Consider the following 20,375-nt stretch of genomic DNA (forward strand, 5'->3'; position numbering starts at 1 on the left):
TCAAATATGAATAGTTAATTCAGTCTTTCTAATTCTACTCTACTCCATTCACACACACACACACACAAAGTCCGTAACTATTATTCGATTGTACCAGAAAAAAATGAATTTTTTTAAGTTTTACGTCTCATGCTTATGCCGGCTAGGCTAAAGAGAAATGAACGAAATGGTGGAATGAAGAAAGTGGGAGGAAACGGGGGAATCCCGTGGAAACCTACGCACACGGTGTTTTTCCACCACAAAGTTCACTTGGACGATTGTAACAGAGTATGACGCATGTATTTATTGAGGTTTTCACATAATTCTTTCTTGTGATTGAAGTCACTCAAGAATTAGGACTCACTTAATCCTTCCTCCCGAAAATTTAAATATAAATTATATGGTAACTTTCGTTATATATATATATAAACTATGGTAACTTTCATAAAAATACGATCTTGTCGACCGTGGTTTATTTTTTCCTGAGAATCTACAATCATGTGAATTGCCTGTAATTGAAATGGTCCAATAATAACAGAACACGTTCTCACCTATTTCATACAGCGTACCATATTTTCCTCAATACTTATTAAGTACACTTATTTATATAGAATGTTCTGTGTGTTTTGTCGGAGAGTAGAAATCTACTTTTATAAACTTAAAATTAGTCGCCCACTCGCTTCAGCAATGCATAACATCACCATTATTATTAATTAACAATCTTTGGACAAAATAGCCTCCTAACGCAGTAAAAGCTCATTTTACTTGCCCCTATATTGGAATTGTGAAAGGCTGAAAAATTTTAGGTTGTCTTCGGGTTAGATTACGTCAGGTTAGATCAGAATTTCCACTTACCTTCACGCTTCGTATAAATCGGATACTGCCTTTAAAAAATTGTGTACAATATTCTGCCCTTGAACTGAATATTTGAATAAATATTCGGCCAAACAGCCTTCCATGTGTTCCTTCCTGTTTCCAAAATACAGGGTCAACGCCACTTACTCTCAATCGTTCTCACTTCCAAATAGTGTATTTTTATTCCATTCACCTCTCAAATTACAAATCAATTATCCTTACGTGACATCAAGTCATTTCAGATAAATTCTAATTACGTGGGGATCAGTTACTTCACAAAATATAGTTGAGCGAGCGACAGCAAGCGAAGAGGGTTAGAAGCCCCGCAGGACTTCTTGTTTATCACAATCTAGACAAAAACAAGGTACTCGATTCTGGAGCCCGTATTTATCTTCATGGTTTTGTATTGGCACCCCCGCAATTAGAATTAATCCATCGTTTCTCCCGTAAGTCTTCTGTCTCTTTTTACTTACTTTTGACCCTCCACATCTAAACATAACCCGTTGACAATATAGGTGTAACCGTAAAACGACTGTCAATCTACCATTTCATTAACGACAGTACAATATTTAGTAAGTATTCTTGCACCATAGGATTAATTTCATAACTCAATGGAACGTGTCAGAGCAGGTTATAATACTGTTCAGACAAGTTGGGTATAGGTTATTTAGTTTCTCCCCCAAATCACTTGGTAGTGGTTATCGTTCATTATTTGTAACTGTGTTGTAGCCATTAGTATAAATACAGTGTGAACGTATGGCATAAAAACTAGTGCATCGGAGTATGTTTAGCAGAAGGAGTCCAGAAGCACGTAAAAACCACAAAATTTACAGGAGAAATGGATGATGCAAGTACTTAAGACTTAACATACCAAATCTAACCTAAATTAACCTAATATTAGTATAAATAAGAGAAATTTTATCAGTTTTTGGAAAATCATGCTGGACTCTTACACTAATATAACAAACTAACCTAACGTAACCTAAACCGACCTAAACTTACCTAACGTGAACGGAAATTACCAATTTATATATATATATATATATATATATATATATATATATATATATATATATATATATATATATACATATAGATAGATAGATAAAAGAGCTAGACTTCTTCTGCTAAACATATGCTCACGAATCAACTTGAGCAAGGTGACCACTAAAAAGCACCAATGCTATCTAACCAAATCAAGCAGGAGCGTCAGCGACGGTGAGTATACACATAAACGAGGCAGTTTACAATGGTTCATTGTCACAGGACTGGCTCCGTGGCTATCGATGGATTTGGGGGAGGTACTAAATGTCATCTGACAAGTCAACAAAAAGCTAGGGAGACGGAAACGCAGAGACGGGCGTTATTGTATTCAATGTCACTTAAAATACCGTGCAAATATGTACTACTAGCATTGGACTATGTAAACTTTGTACAGCGCTTCTGTTCATGGAAGCATACACTTTTAGTGTCATTTGGTCACTGTTAGTGTTGTATTGTCTTTATAAATTAGTCACATGTAAAGTAATATTTTAATTCACCAAGTTTCCAATCATAACCCTCACACTCTGCAACTGTGCTTTATTTTGAATTTGTAGTTTAGTTTAGTAAATACTTACCCTATATGTAAGCAAAAGATCCAATGGCATAATAAGGATTCAGAGACATTTCTCTAAGTTCAAAGAACATATACGCATAGATCAGTCGGCATTTTTAGGTTAGTAAAAATAAAAAAATAAATAAATAATAAGCATCAGCCGTGGGAAGTTAATAAAATTCCACACAGCCGGTTGATTTACATAACACTTACCTTTTCAAAACGTTGCCTATCTTCTGCCTTTTCGATTTTCTCCGTCTCCAAATGAGCTATTCTCGCTTTTAACTCCTGAACTGTTGTATTTTCACGTTCATTCTTAGTTGCCAACCTTTCTAAATGCTCAAGAGCATTCACTACTTTAGGCATCAAACTTGTCACAGCGTCTGCACCACTCGTTTGACCATTTAACATTTTCTCAAATTCTTTTCCGATTTCCGAGGCAATATCATACACATCCACCACTGTAACCTCTGGTTCATATTGATATTGTTGCATAATTAATTCCTCCACTTCAGGTTCTGATTCAATTAGAACAGACATTTTTATAACTTAATACAACACACACCTCACACCCACAACATGCCAAGCACTTTCCTATTCACATAATGATCCATAGATTACTTGCCGTCTTTCTTCTGCTTGTTTTCACCTTCACTCCAAAAAGTGTACGGTTCTGGCAAGATCGGCCATTAATACCAACTCTTCAAGGAAATTTCGGTGTAATGTGTTTCACTCAGAGTTCAATGAAATTCAAAACAGATTATATAATTACCTAGACACAATTTTGATTAGTATTTAACTATGTTGTATATTAAGAATATCAAAAATACCATATTCTGAGTACGATTGTATTTTACGTGGCATATTTACATCCTTGAAATATTTAACTTCTTTTTGCAGAAAATGAACTTCTGCTGCTTTAGAATTTTTTTCTTAAAGGAAGATTTGCTTTACAAGGTGCAGATTGACTTTAGTACGGGGGAGTATAAAACACGAACCGGCTTTAAAAAAAACAAAACAAAAAAAAAAACACCAATCTGTTCGTTCTATGTGAGCACTAAGAAGCACGAATGCTAAGTCAGAGCAGAAGCGTAGAACTGAGTCCCGCGTATAGGAGCAGGAGTTTTAGCGACAGTGTATATATTTATAAACAAGGATAGTAGATAAACAACACTCTTCATAAGACATAAAAAGCACGCCTTGCGTGTGGCAAAATATTGGAACACTTTTATTATCACTTTATACACCCATTTCACATAGCACTTCACTTCATCATATCGTCCTTTTGGAGTACTATGTAATAAAGAGCATACGTTGCATTTCATGGGCCTTATGCAGAGTCGTTCTGAGGGGTGTGATTAGTGTCATACTAAAGTGTTGTACTAACATATGTTTCCTGCAGTAGTCATGCATTTAGTATGATGCTAATCATTCGTTAAAACAACTCTGCATATTTCTACATATTATACACGCGAGAGTAAGATTCCGATATATTTTTATTGTTAATACAATCCTATTGTGAAATCAAGTAATGTATTTCTCCTGTAGATTTTACAAATTTATTCAGGCCTAAAATATTATAGAACCATATATTGTAGTGCAAATAGGGAATATAGGTGCCACATGAATTATGCCCTAACATATTCTATAATGTAATTTTCTTGGTGCTTCCGCAAATAATAGCGTACAAATGGACAATATGCCGGCAAACTGATATGCTATGAAAATGGTCGATGATCAGATCATCTTTGTTGTAAACCACTGCTTTAAAAAGTGTTTTCCAAGGGAGTAATTGCATTAATAGGTGGAGATTGACTTTAAGGGGATGAGGGGATAACAACTAGACTGGATAAAATACGAGTAACTTAAAGAAGACAACTTGTGATAGCTGGCTACTGAAAAAACATGAATGCTAACCGAATCACAATAGTAGAGCGGCAGAAAGGGCGCCCTGTAGCGTGAGAGTGCGTCCGTAAGAAGCAGGAGCATAAGCGATGTGCACTAACGAGGATAGTGGAAAAAAACATTTATATGACATAATACGCATGCCTTGCGTGTGGTACAACTTTGTGACACTTCTATGATCATTTTGTACATTGTCTTCACATAGCTCTTCACTTCACTATGTCTTCCTTGAACTAGTATCACTGCCAGTCTTTTTAAAGTATTTGTAAATGTAACATACAAGCTACTGTACATTTCTCTTAAGTATTTTGTTCACGGTCAAAGAAAAGTTAAAGAAGAGTTTGCTCAAGACCATTAAGGCTATTTGATGAAAATGTCATCAGCAAAAGTGATATGTCGCTACTAAGCTAGATCTTTTCAACGGATCTTTTGGATTAGTATGAATGTGTTGAGGCTTATCTCTACTAAGTCACGGTTCTTCGGGAATCATCATTCTTCAGAAGCGAAAACGTTTAGGAAACGTGGATCATTTATGTCGCTAGCTGGTGAACCTCATTTATGTTTCCCGATTTTGGTTCAGTCAGTTGCTGTGATAGAGCAGTGGTTTCTATGGTTCTCACTGAGTGGCTCTTTACCTCATTTCAGTAAGTGTGTTTTGCCGTAGCATATGTACAATGCAATAAATTAAATAATACCAACAAAGTAAATGATTGAGAATCAGGCCCGTAGCCAGCCCAAAAATTTAGGGGGGCCGGTAGAAGTTAGGGGGGCCCGACTCAATCATATTATACTTCATCACCATATTATAGTTCATTTGCAAGCCTACCGTGAAATTTTATGGGGCCCAGCCAAAGTTTAGGGGGGACCCGGCCCCCCGTGGATACGGGCCTGTTGAGACTTTGATGTGCCGATTGGACCCACAATGATAACTTCACTATGAACCGAAAATGAACTAAACCTCTCTAGGGACATGTTCCTTTTCAAAAATAAGAAGCCATCTTTTCGAGAGACGGTGATGATGAGAATAAATGAAATGGTAGAGTGAAGAAATTTGAGTAAACGGGAGAACCCCGAGAAGACCCGCCCACATGCACACGAGGTGAGATCGATCCACAGACCTGATACACCAGGAATGAATACTCTACCACTGAGCCACTGGGGCCCTGAATTGAAAGAACAGAATTATACGAGAATGAAGAGGATAATACTCCATCTTAAAAATATTACGATGATATTTACTGTTAACATTTTCTATAACAAAGATTAATTACAGAACTTCCTTTTTATGATCGGACAAATGCGTATTTCTGATGGCACTGACCATTGACAAATAAATTTGATATATGAAAGTATATTCCCTCTTGGTGAAGTTTTGACTACCTCTTTACGGAATTAGTTTTTATTTTCCTGACGAAATATACAGAATTATTTTAAAATAATCTGTTTGAAGAAAGAAACTGTCTTAATTCATTCCTACAAATGAAGTATTATTTTGTACAATTCATATACAGCTATAACTTCATACTACTACTACTACTACTACTACTACTACTACTACTACTACTACTACTACTACTAATAATAATAATAATAATAATAATAATAATAATAATAATAATAATAATAATAATTTAGTTTTTACAGTTTGAATGAGCTACGTTCGTACCAGTATTATGGCAACTACTGCACTACCACAGTTCTGTGCCGTGTTAGCAAATTTCAGAAGTAAAGCATGTGAATGGAACAGACACAAGTCCTAAAAGAAAGAAATCCCACACGGCGTAAGACCTAAATACGAGGGGGCGCTAAAAAAAATCGTAGCTCAACGCAGGAGTGCAGGTGGAATGTTGAAATTTTCAGTTGTTCTATATACTCCCCCGAAGTTCAATACACTTCCTTATATGGTGCTCCAATATTGGCAGGCCAATTTTAAAAAGATTGTGAAGTGTGTTTCTCGCACCACTGCTTTATAGCACTTGTTACAATAAAACGTTAATATTATATTATAGAAGGCAAAAAATACTATTTTTATTCTAACATTAGCACTTGCACTACAGCTGATACAAAACGAGCGAGCGAAGAACAAAAGAAAAACAAAAGAAGAACAAAACTCGGCACAAATGTTGCCATAACAAATCCAACATCCTCCCACCTTGAGTTACGTTGAGGGAACTAGTAACTCAACCACAACAAACATTATTTATTTTTTAAGTATACACAAAAGATCTAATCTGGTAGGAGGTTTCACTTTTCTACCAGTTCGAGTTGTAACAGTTTGAAGTTTTGTTTCACATTCAGTCTCTGTGTTTTTATCACTCACTCCGTCCATTTGTTCATCACTACGATACACTGCTGGTTCTTTCAACACCTGTGGTATCTCATTTGAATGAACTTCCAGGGGAAAAACTCGTTGCACTGGTCTCATCATCAATCCGGTACGTGTCTTCAACCGCACAAGTCGTACTTCACCGTCACGTCCAGGTAATATTTCAACAACTCTTGCTAAAGGCCATTCTAAACGTTTCAAGTTCTCGTTTTCTACAAGTACAACATCCCCTATTTTGATTTCACTATGGTCTCTTCTAGATTTCCAATGCTGCACCAACTGTCCCAAATATTCACTGCGAAATCTACTGCGTAACTGTTCCCTGAGTTTATGACAATATCTCAACCGTTTTTGTAGGTTAACGGATTCCAAGTTGTCGAGATCCGGTACTCCTACTTCTCTAACTTGCTGCAGAAACATAGCTGGAGTTAAAGCTAATAAATCCGAACTATCATCAGAAACATAAGTTAACGGCCGACCATTCATGACAGCTTCACAGTCACACAACACTGTAATGAATTCTTCATAATTTAGAGAAGCCTTCCCAAGTATTCTCCTTAACAGTCCTTTCATTAATCGAATTAAACGCTCCCACCATCCACCCCACCAAGCAGCACTGGGTGGATTGAATTTCCACTTGATGCGTTTCACACCTGCAAAAGACGTTATACATTTCCAATCCAGTCTGCCCAATAAATTTTCTGTGCCAACAAAATTCGTGCCATTGTCACTGTAAATGACCGAAGGACGGCCTCGACGCGCTATAAATCTTCTAAGGGCTTGAAGAAAGTCACTCGTTGATAATCCGGAAACAAGCTCCAAATGCACTGCTCTATATACTGCACAGGTAAATATACAAATCCAAGCTTTTCCTCCATCTCGTAGTCTAACTGGTCCGGTAAAGTCCACTCCCGTTACTTCAAACACTGCTGCATCTCTGATTCTATCTTCGGGTAGAGCTGCAGGGATTGGTTCCAACTTCTTGGCAGTATATCGTTTACATATGACACATTGCTTTATTATAGATCGAATAGTTTTTCTTCCTTTGAGTATCCAAAACTGTTCCCTAAGAAGACTCAACAAACCTTGAACACCAACGTGACAAGCTTCCACATGTTTATCGTACACTAACATTTTTACTACTGGATGTGTGCTTGGCAACACAACTGGATAACGGAAGGTTTCAACATCTGAAAGTTCTGTAATTTTGGTTTTTATTCTGATGAGTTTGTCATTGTCTTCGAACGGACACAAAGATTTCAAATTCTTGTCGCCAACACCCTCAAAGGAATCTGTTTGAACAAGTCTAATAGCTGTCTTCTCTGCTGACAACAATTCTTCAACAGACAACTCGTTGCTTCTTCTTTGCTTAGAACGACAATTATGAATAAATCTTTTCATCCAACCTATTATGCGAACTAATTTTTCGTATTTGGAAGGATACCGATAATACCAGTCACTGTCCTCCTTTCCAACATTAAGCATAACTGATGAGACCGTCTTTTTCTTTTCCTGCGTAATGATTTCTTCTTTGTACTCATACTTCTGTTCTGGCCATTCCTCCTTGGGTCGTCGCAGCCACGAAGGACCTTCCCACCATTTTGACTCAAGCAGTTGTTCTGAAGTACATCCTCTCGATGGTAAATCCGCCGGATTCATGGTTCCTGGTACGTAATGCCAAGTTTCCTTTTCACTTAATTTTCGGATTTCTTGCACTCGATTCCAAACAAAAGTATTCCATTGCTCATCTCGTTTAATCCATGCAAGAACTGTTGTAGAATCTGTCCAATAATAAATCTGTATACCTTCAAGATTCAAGGCCTCAATCACAGAAGTAGCTAGTCTCCCACCAATAGTAGCTGCCAATAATTCTAATCTTGCTATGGTTGATTTCTTTATAGGAGCAACTCTTGTCTTGGCTTGTACTAACTGCACATTAATGTTTTCTCTTGTAACAGTTCTAAGAAAAACTGCCGTAGCATAGGCTCTTTCACTTGCATCACAGAACACATGTAGACTACAATTTTCTGAATCTCCTTGGATACATCTAGGAAATGAAAGTTCTTTCAACAAAGGCAATTCACCTACCCACTGTAAAAATTTCTTCCTTACTGCCCCTGGTACTTCTTCGTCCCAACTTAATTCCAATCGCCAAATTTCTTGCAAAAGGATCTTTGGATACAACGTCACTGGAGAAGTAATCCCTATGGGGTCAAATATCCTATTTGCAAACGACAAAATAACCCTCTTAGTAAGAACTTCTGGTATCAACCCGTCGCAGCATTCTGGTCTTATTGCCAAAGTGTCAGATTTCGTTTCCCACTGTAGACCTAAGACTGGTACTCCGTTGTCTTGCTCCATCTCTCCAAAAGAAGTGTGCTCCCATCCTCTCAGCTCAAATCCAGCTTTCGCCATTACTTGAGTACTTTCATTAATGAAGTGATGAAGCTCCTCTTCATTCCTTACGCTGGTAACGCAATTGTCCACATAAAAACACTTCGAAAGCTGAGCGATGACTTCTCTGGAATATTGGCTTTTTCCTTCTCTTTGTTTTTCCATTTCTAACTTAAGATGATGTTCTATCACTGCACACAACAAAAATGGACTGCAGTTCACACCAAAAACTACACGCTTGTGACGAAATATCGTTTCGTTTCCCTCCTGGTCAACCCACAAAAATCTCAAAAAGTCACGGTCTCTTTTACAAACACTAATTTGTAAAAATGCTCTCTTGATATCGGATACAACTCCGATTCTATTTAACCTGAATTTTATCAAAATTGAGGGTATCATTTCGATCAAATTAATGCCCTTCTCTAAACACTGATTCAATGAAGGATAATTTTTCTCCCTGGCTGATGCATCGAAGACGGGACGTATTTTCGTCGTACTGCTTTCCTTGACTACATGGCGATGAGGTAAATAATGCCCTTCTCTATCCTTTTCTTCTGGTGGAACTTCTTCTATTACGCCATCATATATCCATTCATTCAACACTTGTTGATAGTCTTCGTAACGGTTTTCCTTCTTCAACTTAGCAATAAGTGTATTCAATCTTCTTTTGCACATCTCAATATTACTAGGAAGTGTAGGATGTCCTTCTATCCAAGGTAACATTACTTCGTACCTCTTCTCCTCATTAATAGCTACGGTCTTATTAAAGTAATCCATTACTGCTTGCTGAGCTTCCAATTTTGTCTTCTTTTCCGCAGGATCTGTGATACCAAGAACATCTAACCGCCATAAATCCGCTATAGATGCTTCTTTACAAAACATGGACATCGTTGCCATAGACGAGAATTTAACATCACCACGTACTTTAACTTTGCCCATTAAAACCCAACCAAGCAATGTTTCCATAGCTACCAATCCGGACTTCAACACAATTCTTTTCCCAGTAAAAAGTTTTCCTGCAATGTCAGAACCAATTAAAATTTCTATCGCGCCAGGGTTCCTGTCGTAAATTTCTACACCAAAATTTTTTAACTCCTGTATCCAAGGACCTTCAACCACTGACGTCACATTGCTACATATTGTATCTTGGTTCAGCGCTTCAAAATTGCATGCATAATCTCCTTTCAGACTATACAACCTAACTTGATAACAACTATGTTCATAAGGTGCAGAACAAATACCTCCAAAGAGTGCATGCATAACACTTTCTTTTTTAACACTTTCGTATCCCATTTCCAATGCGGTAGCTGTTCGAATGTACGATCGTTGGGAACCTGTATCTATAATTGCTCTTACCTCCCTTTCTGTCTCTTGACCCCTTACTTTTACAACTAATGTTTGCAAAAACGTTTCGGCATACACGTTATTAGTTAATGTATTTTCAATAACCGGTTTCGTTACACTTTGTTTCACTGTACCGTCATTTTCCTTGTTACCTTTTGGTCCCTTGCACATAATGTATGAATGTTGTCCCTTGCACTTGGCGCATTTTAATTTTACTCTACATCTACTGCTAACATGCCCCGGTTTTAGACATTTGAAACAACAACCTTTTGCTTTTAACACCTTTGTTTTTTCCTCGAAAGACCAGTTACGTGCCTTCGAACACTCTTCGCTAACATGAAAATCACTACAAAAAATACATTTCTCTGGGTCACCTTTACAATTAACTAACTCTGCCGCTGTTGGAACAGTTTCTGTGGGACTACTTCGATCCTTCCTTTTCTTTATCGCACTGGAAGTATCTTTCAAATCAAAGCCCGCAACTGCAAGTGCTATTCGCTCTTCACTTTCAACTTCTTTTCTCACAAACAACATTAAATTTTCCAGTCTATTTTCCACTGTAGATTCTCCATAGTTCGTAGTTCCCCTTTGCCATGCTCGCAAAAGTTCCTCAGGTAAACACGATTCCACTAGTGGGTACAGCATTGCTGCGCATTTGTCTGTCGTCACTCCTAATGTACTTAATGCTCGTAATTGTGACTCAATTTTGTCGTACAAGGCACTGAGTTCTAATTGCTTATTACTGTTCAAATTGCTTAACACCAGTTTTAAAAGTTCCCTCACATACACTTCTACCAATGTATCTTCACGACCGAAACGTGACTTCAAACCTTCAATCACTTTCGGATAGTTTTCTTCACATAACGGGAAACTTTCAACAAATTGGCGTGCTCTTGAACCGGGTAGAGTAGCCTGAACTAAATATTGAAATTTGTCACTGTTTGCGATATTCGTGTCCGCATCGATTCGATTGAACTGACTCCAAAACGGTAACCAATTCTTTAAGTCACCATCAAACTTCTTCAATTCAATTACCGGTAACTTAATACCCCGTTTCTTACCTTCTGTCGAAACACTGTCTGTATCACGAGTTGAATTTGATGCATGCTTATCGATCAACTCTTGAACTTTCGTACGAAGACTATAAAATGTCAGAACATACTTATCTTGTGCTTCTGTTTCCTGAATCAAATCATCTTCTTGGAATTCTTCTTTTAATAACAGTTCAATGTATTCATTGTGTGCTTCATCAACTACCCTGTATTTATCCTCCAATAATTCGAAGTTCACTTTAAGTTCGTCAATGTTCACATTCGCGGCATTACAGCACTGCTCCACATTTTTTGCGATTTTTGTAAATACAGCTCTCGCCACTGTTCTCACTCTTTTTGCCTTCTCCATTATTTAAGTTGTTTTTCAGTCGTGTCACGGTCGCCAGATGTTACAATAAAACGTTAATATTATATTATAGAAGGCAAAAAATACTATTTTTATTCTAACATTAGCACTTGCACTACAGCTGATACAAAACGAGCGAGCGAAGAACAAAAGAAAAACAAAAGAAGAACAAAACTCGGCACAAATGTTGCCATAGCACTAATCACTTCCACATGTCAATTAATTTTGTAGCTACACCATCAAATTTTTACTAAGTACTCTGGCATTTTTTTTTTTTTTTTTTTTTGAAGTTACTGAGCTTGGATTTTCTGATCATGAAGCAATTTATTGAAAAAAAAAAAAAGCTGACAAATTGGTGAAGGAAAGTCTGAAATCGATATGAAAAGAACCCGATTATTTTCAACGGAAACGATTTACCTACTGCTAATGACAAATTCGATTAGTTTGTTGATGTTTTTCTACATACTTTTAACATAGCATTTCCGTTACAGATACGGTAAGGTTCTAACAACATGAAAAAGTAGGTCACACAGGGAATAAAAATTTCAAAGCAAAAGCTTTAGCTCTCATATAAATCATACAAAAAATATTTGAAAAGTTATTCGAACAGCCAAAAGAACCCACAATGACCCTATAATACACAAATATAAAAACAAAATGAGAGGTGCGTGGTACGTAATAAACAATTTATCAAGGATAGTTCCAATACGCGAAATATCACTACTATAGAATTAATTCGCCGATTATGCTACTATTAGTGAAGCCTTTAATGACTATTTTCTTAATACGTATTTACCACCCGGGAAGTTGGATCTCGCTGTGGAACCAAATATTCCATGTAATAAGCATAGTATGTATGCAACTCCGGTAACTAAAGAACTATTAGACTGTGTCAAAAGGCTTTCTAGTACTAGTTCTACAGATATAGATGAAGTCCCATCCTTAATTATATATAAAAAAAGAGTGCTCATTTAAAAGTGAAACAACTATGTTATCTTGTAAATATATAATTTGAATCAGGCATTTTCCCCGACAGATTAAAGACTGCAAAAGTTATACCTCTGCACAAAAATGGAAATACTTATGGTGTTTAAAACTATAGGCCTGTTTCTTATTTTATTTGTTTTTTCGAAGATTTTTGGATCACTAATGTTATCACGATTAAGAAATTTTATATCCTACCATAACCTGATCTCGTCTTTTTAGCATGGATTCCAAAAGAACAAATCAACTGATATAGCGTTGTTTAACTTTATTAAAGAGGTTTCTACAACACTTGATAAGCGAAAATATGCAGTAGATTTATTTGTTGATTTCTCCAAGGCATTCGACAGTGTTCAACATTTTCTTTTACTGGCAAAAGTCCAGAAATATGGTATTAGAGGTGTAGTACATGAATGTTCTTTCTCGCACCTGGTAAACAGAAAACAAGTAGTAAAACTACAAAGAACAACTGACAATAAGCATGCCACATTTTCATCCAAAACTGCTATCTCTGGTGGTGTCCCTGAAGGCTCAATTCTTTTTTTATTGTACATAAATGATCTTGTTCAATTTATGTATGCACAACGTATTGCACTATATACTGATGATGTAGATGCCCTTGTAACAGCAGACAATACAGATAAACTAAAAAGTAAATTAAAACAAACTGTTGAGTGTTGGATAAAATGGGCATCTCAGAATGAACTGATGATAAATACAAAGTAAACAAAAGCACCACATTTTCATTACTCATGTACGCCTCGAATAGTACTTCCCATTGTGATAAATTCAAATTTTGTATTCAAAATCCACTAAATTTTTAAAGTTACAATAAGCAATGGAGTTACATGGGATTCGCATATTACTTACCTAAATAACACAATAATCCGTATCTGTTTTGTGATTTATAGACTATATGGTTCTGTGTCAAGACAAACCTTGCTGCTGTTGTACTTTGGTAAGTTTCAATCCTTGTTAAGTTATGGAATAATTTTCTCGGGAGCTTCCTATTTCAGTATTACTATTTATCGTCTACAGAAAAAGGGAGTAAGATGTACTTTTAATCTATCACCAAAACCCTCATACAAAAGGGTCTTTCAGTCAAATAAAATTTTAACTCTGCCAAGCCTGTGCATAGAAAAGAAAGATGGCCTTCGTATGTCCACTAAGTTGTATAATAAACTCCTGACTTACTTGAAGGACATCAAAACCATACCGAAATTCAAAAATAAACTGTTTAACTTTTTATGTAACAAAATGTAGTATGCTATTAATGAATATTTGGGTGATACTCTGTAAAATTAATGTAATATCAATTATATTGAAATATCTTAATGTTATTTGGCAAGTCCTATGAACTGGTCTCTGAATGATAATGTAAGAAATGGATGAATAAAGAATGAATTAATGAACTTTACATCAAATGTAGGATAGGTTAGCTTACGTTCGAAGAGTACAGTGCTGCTTAGGTATAAACTCGTTCCTTGGACTACTTTTTTTTTTTTTTTTTTAATGTATTCTTCATACGGCATACAGATAATAGAATCATACCAAAGAGAAAATCTTCAACCGTTCCCAAAAATTAGGATAGCAGATCCTTCCGGTACTTACACAAAGCCTACAATATACTCGGACTCAGGGGCAGATACAGGACGGACTTCTGGGGGGGGGGGGGTGGATTGTAATACTGCTACTTAGAGCTACTTTTAAAAACTCCAAACTCTGGGATGGGTTTTATATATAAAATGAAATAAAAGTTTCCTCTTCTGGGGGAATTGCCCCCCTGGATCCGCCACTGCTCTGACTTCATTTTCTGCGTACATGTAGAGAAGGCCTAATAATATCTTATCGGTGTGTGTGTGCAGTTTATTGTAGTATCACAAAGGATGAAATAATATTTGCTCATCAAGTTACCTGCAATGTACTTTTGTCTGATTTGATAGCAATTGGATGATTTTAATTTATTCGATCAGATCTATTTTCACTAAGAGTTTACATCTCTCTGGGTTCGATTTCTTAGCCATTGGTATCATGGTCGGCGTGAGGAAGTCTTCTGGCCACTCTCCTGTTTCATATACAGGGTGTTTCGAAACAACACCGACAACGTTTGGGAGGTGATTCTTGACATTAAGATAAGACAACAAAAATATGAAGCAACCTGGGTGCACAAATGCTTCCTTTCGGAGTTATAGGCTAATGAAAATATGAAAAACTGAATTTCAAAGGTCTCGAGCTCCAAAACTATGAGACTTACCGTAGTCGGGTCAAGACTTCACTTTGGAACTTGTGTGTGGGCTATCCCAATATCCGTGTTTCAGAATCCTGCGGTATTTCCGCAACAATTTTTATATACGTAGTTGGTGAGTACTTCAAATCAATGCCCGTAGCCTAACTCCATCTATAAAAATTGTTGCGGGAGTACCTTAGGATTCTGAAAAATGGATTTTTTGGACAGCGAAGATATAATTTCCAAAGTGGTCTTGACCCGACTGCGGTAGATCGCATAGTTTTGAAGCTACGGACCTTTAAAATTCAATTTTTCATATTTTCAGCAGCCTACAACTCCGAAAGGAAGCATTTGTGCACCCAGGTTGGTCTATTCTTTTTATCTTATCTTGGTGTCAGGAATCACTTCCCAAACGTTGTCGTTGTTTTGAAACACCCTGTATTTCATTGCAGAGTCGGAACAATTCTTTCTTGCCCTTTTATCTCATATCCTTAATGAGTTTGATTAGTATATTATCTATCCCGGTTGCCTTTCCATTCCTAATTTCGGATATAGCCTTTTCAAACTCATCCCGAAAAATACTAAATTCTTTATCATCCTCGCCTCCTTCATTTTTTACTTCAACATCTATGCCACACGGTCTAACCCTACTCTGATATAAGTCCTCAACATATTAATCCCATCTTCCTAAGACTTTACTTCTCTCGCTGACTACCTTTCTGTTCTTATTTTCTACTACTGCCAAAGGGGGCTCTAGTAAATACTAAATTGAACATGAGGAATCATTTCTTCTGTGTACTGGTATTTAAGAGGAGAACGTCTCGTTTTTCGGGTATCTGTTTACATACGTTAGGGTAATGTAATTACTGTGGAAAACCAAGTTATTTCAATAATAATACATTTATGTAATACAATAACTATAAATTTTGCATTACGTTTTCACTCAATGAGATTACAGAATATGCTAGCAACGTTAAAAGTAAAACTACAGAGGTTATTAAAGAAGTATTTTTATTGTAAACCAGGGCAATTTCATTTACTGAGAACACCATTAAAAACTCTACTGGCTGAATGATACAATGTCTTCTCGCTGGTCAGTTTTGCTTATTATATGGTTTACACATACAACAATTTGCTCCATTAATTATTTCATTTCTTTATATAAATTAAGGTCTATCACAGAAGAATACAGTACGCACACTAAATATGATTGAGATGTTCCTCTGACACACTTTTCAGCTACCACACCATAACAATTCGACTGAGGTCTATATTGCACTCATAAAAGAGGTCTGTTTAACAATAGCTAAGCTCAAGGTACACTCTTTACAGAAAAGGGCATGTTTATACCATTCTTTTCAGTTTTAACAAATACAGGTTTCTCTTTACTATTTTTATGGAATAAATTATTTGTAAGAAGCAACAAATAATAACCAAGCTGTTAATGCTACTTTGTGTGTACAATTTAAGAGCCTGCCTTACTAAAAATAGTACAGAATTCACTATTTGTCTTTTGCTTGTTTATTCATAAGTGAAAGGAGATAATGAAATACAACTTACCACAATCATAGATAATGTTATTCTACAACAGAAAAACTGAACCCGAAGAATTTTCAGTGTTGCCAGAATAACATTTCCCCCAAAATCTAAGTTAAGGCAGTGACTAGAGGAACGAACTCAACTGCATTTGATTACGTAACACGTTTTGGTATCCTGTGAACTACTTTTTAAATGACATTATTATTTAATCTTAATTACTGCGTATTAACACTATGTTGTTTATTATAAACTAAATACTACTATTATCTTATAAGTAGCTCACAGGATACCAAAACAACATGATATATAACCAAATGCAGTTGAGTTGGTTCATCTAGTCGCTACCTTAACTTAGATTTTGGGGGAATTATTATTCTGGCAACACTGTAATTTCTATGAATGCCAGCACTGTAAATTGTTCAGGTTAATATTTTCTGTTGTAGAATAACATTATCTATGATTGTGGTATGTTGCATTTCATTATCTCCTTTCATTTATGAATAAACAAGCACAAGAAAAATGGCAGTCTTTGGTGGCTGGAACTATTGACAATCTATTTATCATAACTCGAAACATGCAATCATACATTTTATACTACAAATCTGTATAGTTTGCGAGTAAACAAGAACCTGAAAGTCACATACGTAACACTAACTTGATTCATACACAATTTAATGTTATTATTTTGTACTGCTTTAATGCTGAGCTCAATTCGTTCTATACTTGATCTTACAAACAAGGGTTAATGAGTGAAAAATTAATCAATCGACCAAACAATTAGAAGATAAAAGAATATCTACATCTTAATGATAAGTTACAACATAATCTTTGATATGATTCTATCATTTACGTGGAGAAATGTGCTGTAAGTTCTTTTAACGCATTAACTAAACTTACATTAACCTCTCCAAATAAATGAGATCAAACAGCTGCCAGAGTCTATACTAAAAATAATGCACTGGCTTTACATGCTTTATCTTTACATTTAAATATGTTTTCTCAATCCTTCTTATGTAAAATACGCGGGTCAGACAAAAAGTTAGTTACACTACTTCAGAAAATAAAAACAGAATATAAGTTTTACAATAACTTTATTTGTATCGTAAAGTTCCATTCACAATCTAAGTTTCAACGTAATTACCTCCCTTATTCAAGCATTTGTCGAGGCGTGGTACAAGTTTTTCTATGCCTTCTGAAAAGAAATCCCGTCCAATGCCCGGTAACCATTTTTGGGCTGCAGCTTTCACCTCGTCATTCGAGTGTTATTGTTGCTTTGAAAGTACGGCTTTCATGAGACCAAACACATGCAAGTCTCACGGTAAAAGGTCTGGGCTATAAGGAGGGTGATCCCATACTTCCCACCTAAACTTTGTCAGAAGTGTGCACGTTTGTTGTGTTGCATGCGATCTTGCATTATCATGCAAAAGCACAATGCCTTTGGACAATTTACCATACATTTCATGCAACTGTTGATAAATTTCAGTGAAGTTACACCTTTTCGCCCATAAATAAGGAATCACTGCACGCATATCCCATTTGGACGCCACTTGCAGCTGTCGAGACATGTTCACGACTGATTATCAGAACACCTCCATTTGCCTCGTGAAAGCCGCTACGTCACACGATACAGCTACATGTCTGCAGTGTTGCCACACAGTTTCATCAAAAATAGATTTTGACCGAAAATAATTACGAAGGAGTGCAACTAACTTTCTGACTGATCCACGTATCATATTTGAAAACATTATTTCACCAAAAAAAAAAAAAAAAACTACATATACAAGGTTGGTTTTTAAATTATTTCTGCCCAACAAGACATAGTGTTACAACAATGGTTTAATATGAAAAATAATATTCATAGTTCATTGCCACATTTTCATCATATTACACCCACTTTTGACTTTTGAGACTGGATATCTTTAATACGATTTTACAATGGTTGTACGAAGTAAGGCTTTATTTTAAATAATACAATTATATATACATTATATCAAGGATCAACTCAATACATTTTCTCATTGAGTTATTGAATTTTAGTAAAGAACTTATTTTATTTTGGACTACTCACATTCATGTTGTGTGTCTCGAATTTATGTAGGTAGCTGTCTTTCGCGTAACACAATATAGGTATTACAACATAAAACAGTAACAGTAGTCGTAGTCTTTTATTTGTAAAAGATAGTGATTTAGAAATATGTATATATTTACTTTACTGAAAGTTTTCCAGATGAAAGAAAATTAATAACATTGTACATGAACTTGAAAGAAAATTAATAATATTGTACATGAACTTGAAAGAAAATTAATAATATTGTACATGAACTTATCTATAATAAAAGACAAAACTTCTGAAGGAATGTTACGAGTTTTTGGTGCGATATAAGGCCAACCGTACGCTTACAAGAGGTTACACCTCAGAGGAGTCAAACAAATAAATAGATTAATATTCCTACTATGGCAAACAAGTCAGCTGCTCTTTTTTTTTTTTTTTTTTTTCCCCTCATAACTTAAATCTGCTAAGCTGCTTATGATATGCATTAAATATTTTGTTCTTAAGCTTTAGCTTTGTACAAGTCCGTGCCAACAAAATGATATCAAGGGTTTAATATCGAAAGTAGTCTGATCAAATCCTTAATTATCTAAAAATACAAGTTAACGTACTTGTGTATCACTAAATAAGTTGAGCAATAAACTAGAACTAGAAACTAGGTATTTGACTATTAAGAGCCTGACATACTAAAAATAATAGAAAATTTAACATTTTTCTTTTGCGTGTTTATTCATAAGTGAAACAAAATAATGAAATACAATTTGCCACAATCATAGATAATGTTAGTCTACAACAGAAAATATGAACCTGAAGAATTTTCAGTGTTGCCATCCATAGAAATTACAATGTTGCCAGAATGTTTTCCTCACAATCTAAGTTAAGGCAATGACCAGAGGAACGAACTCAACTGCATTTGATTACGTATCATGTTGTTTAGGTATCCTCTGAACTACTTTTTAAATAATAGTTGTATTTAGTTTTAATAAACAATACAGTTTAAATACACAGCTATTAAAATTAAATAATAATGTTATTTAAAAAGTAGTTCACGGGGAACCAAAACATGATACGTAATTAAATGCAATTGAGTTCGTTCCTCTAGTCGCTGCCTTAACTTAGATTTTGGGGGAAACATTATTCTGGTAATACTGTAATTTCTATGGATGATAATTTCTACATATGATTGTGGCAAGTTGTATTTCATTACTTCTTTTCACTTATGAATAAGTAAGCAAAAGAAAAATGGTAAATTTTGTATTATTTTTATTATGTCAGGCACTTAGGCAAAATTAGATATTGGGTTAGTTGGACAACTGCTAGCATAACAGGACAACACCTTAAATTACAAAGAAAACGAAAAATACTAAAAAATGCTACTCCTCGGAGCACAAATATGCTCCCCTTAGAACACTGGGCTTCATTTGCAATTAAAAAAAAAAAAAACAGTGATAAAATTGAACTGAATAAATAAACGTAACGAAACACTACAGTACCCACGTACGAACTATAAAAGTAATGTAACTCAATTTTTTTTCAAGACAAAATTTATACCAGAAAAACAGTATTTGGCTATATGATATTTACACAAGTAACATTTAGTAATGTGTGCTTATTCCTATTGAAAGTCAATATTCTTTAATGCCTGTATAGTTTGTAATGAATTATTCTGACTAGAAATAAAATGAACACCAACATAAGAGCCAACATATTTTAGAGAGAATTGCTGCGAACAATGATTAGATATTTCTATTTACTTTAAAAAAAAAAAAAAAAAAAA

General features: G+C 35.5%; 2 protein-coding genes across 8 annotated transcripts in view; both read right to left on the minus strand.

Moving 5' to 3' along the window:
- The window catches only part of LOC145692656 (RILP-like protein homolog), a 179,729-nt gene extending 176,677 nt beyond the window's left edge, over window positions 1-3,052 (minus strand). For 3 of the 7 annotated variants that reach the window (XM_081768025.1, XM_081768020.1, XM_081768026.1), the window contains exon 1: window positions 2,645-3,051. In XM_081768025.1, the coding sequence (XP_081624151.1) occupies window positions 2,645-2,971 (327 nt within the window). In that variant the 5' untranslated portion in view covers window positions 2,972-3,051. Of the gene's footprint in view, window positions 1-2,644 lie in introns of all 7 variants that reach the window. The other 4 variants (XM_081768021.1, XM_081768023.1, XM_081768024.1 and 1 more) reach the window with 2 other exon arrangements.
- Window positions 3,053-6,536: 3,484 nt separating this feature from the next.
- Window positions 6,537-11,801, minus strand: LOC145691512 (uncharacterized). Its single transcript, XM_081766921.1, has one exon. The coding sequence runs from the start codon at window positions 11,799-11,801 to the stop codon at window positions 6,537-6,539; it is 5,265 nt and encodes a 1,754-aa protein (XP_081623047.1).
- Window positions 11,802-20,375: the final 8,574 nt, after the last annotated feature.

This window comes from Thermobia domestica, chromosome 8 (assembly GCF_964235325.1).
Source record: "Thermobia domestica chromosome 8, izTheDome1.hap1.1, whole genome shotgun sequence".
NCBI classification, from domain to species: Eukaryota; Metazoa; Arthropoda; class Insecta; order Zygentoma; family Lepismatidae; genus Thermobia; species Thermobia domestica.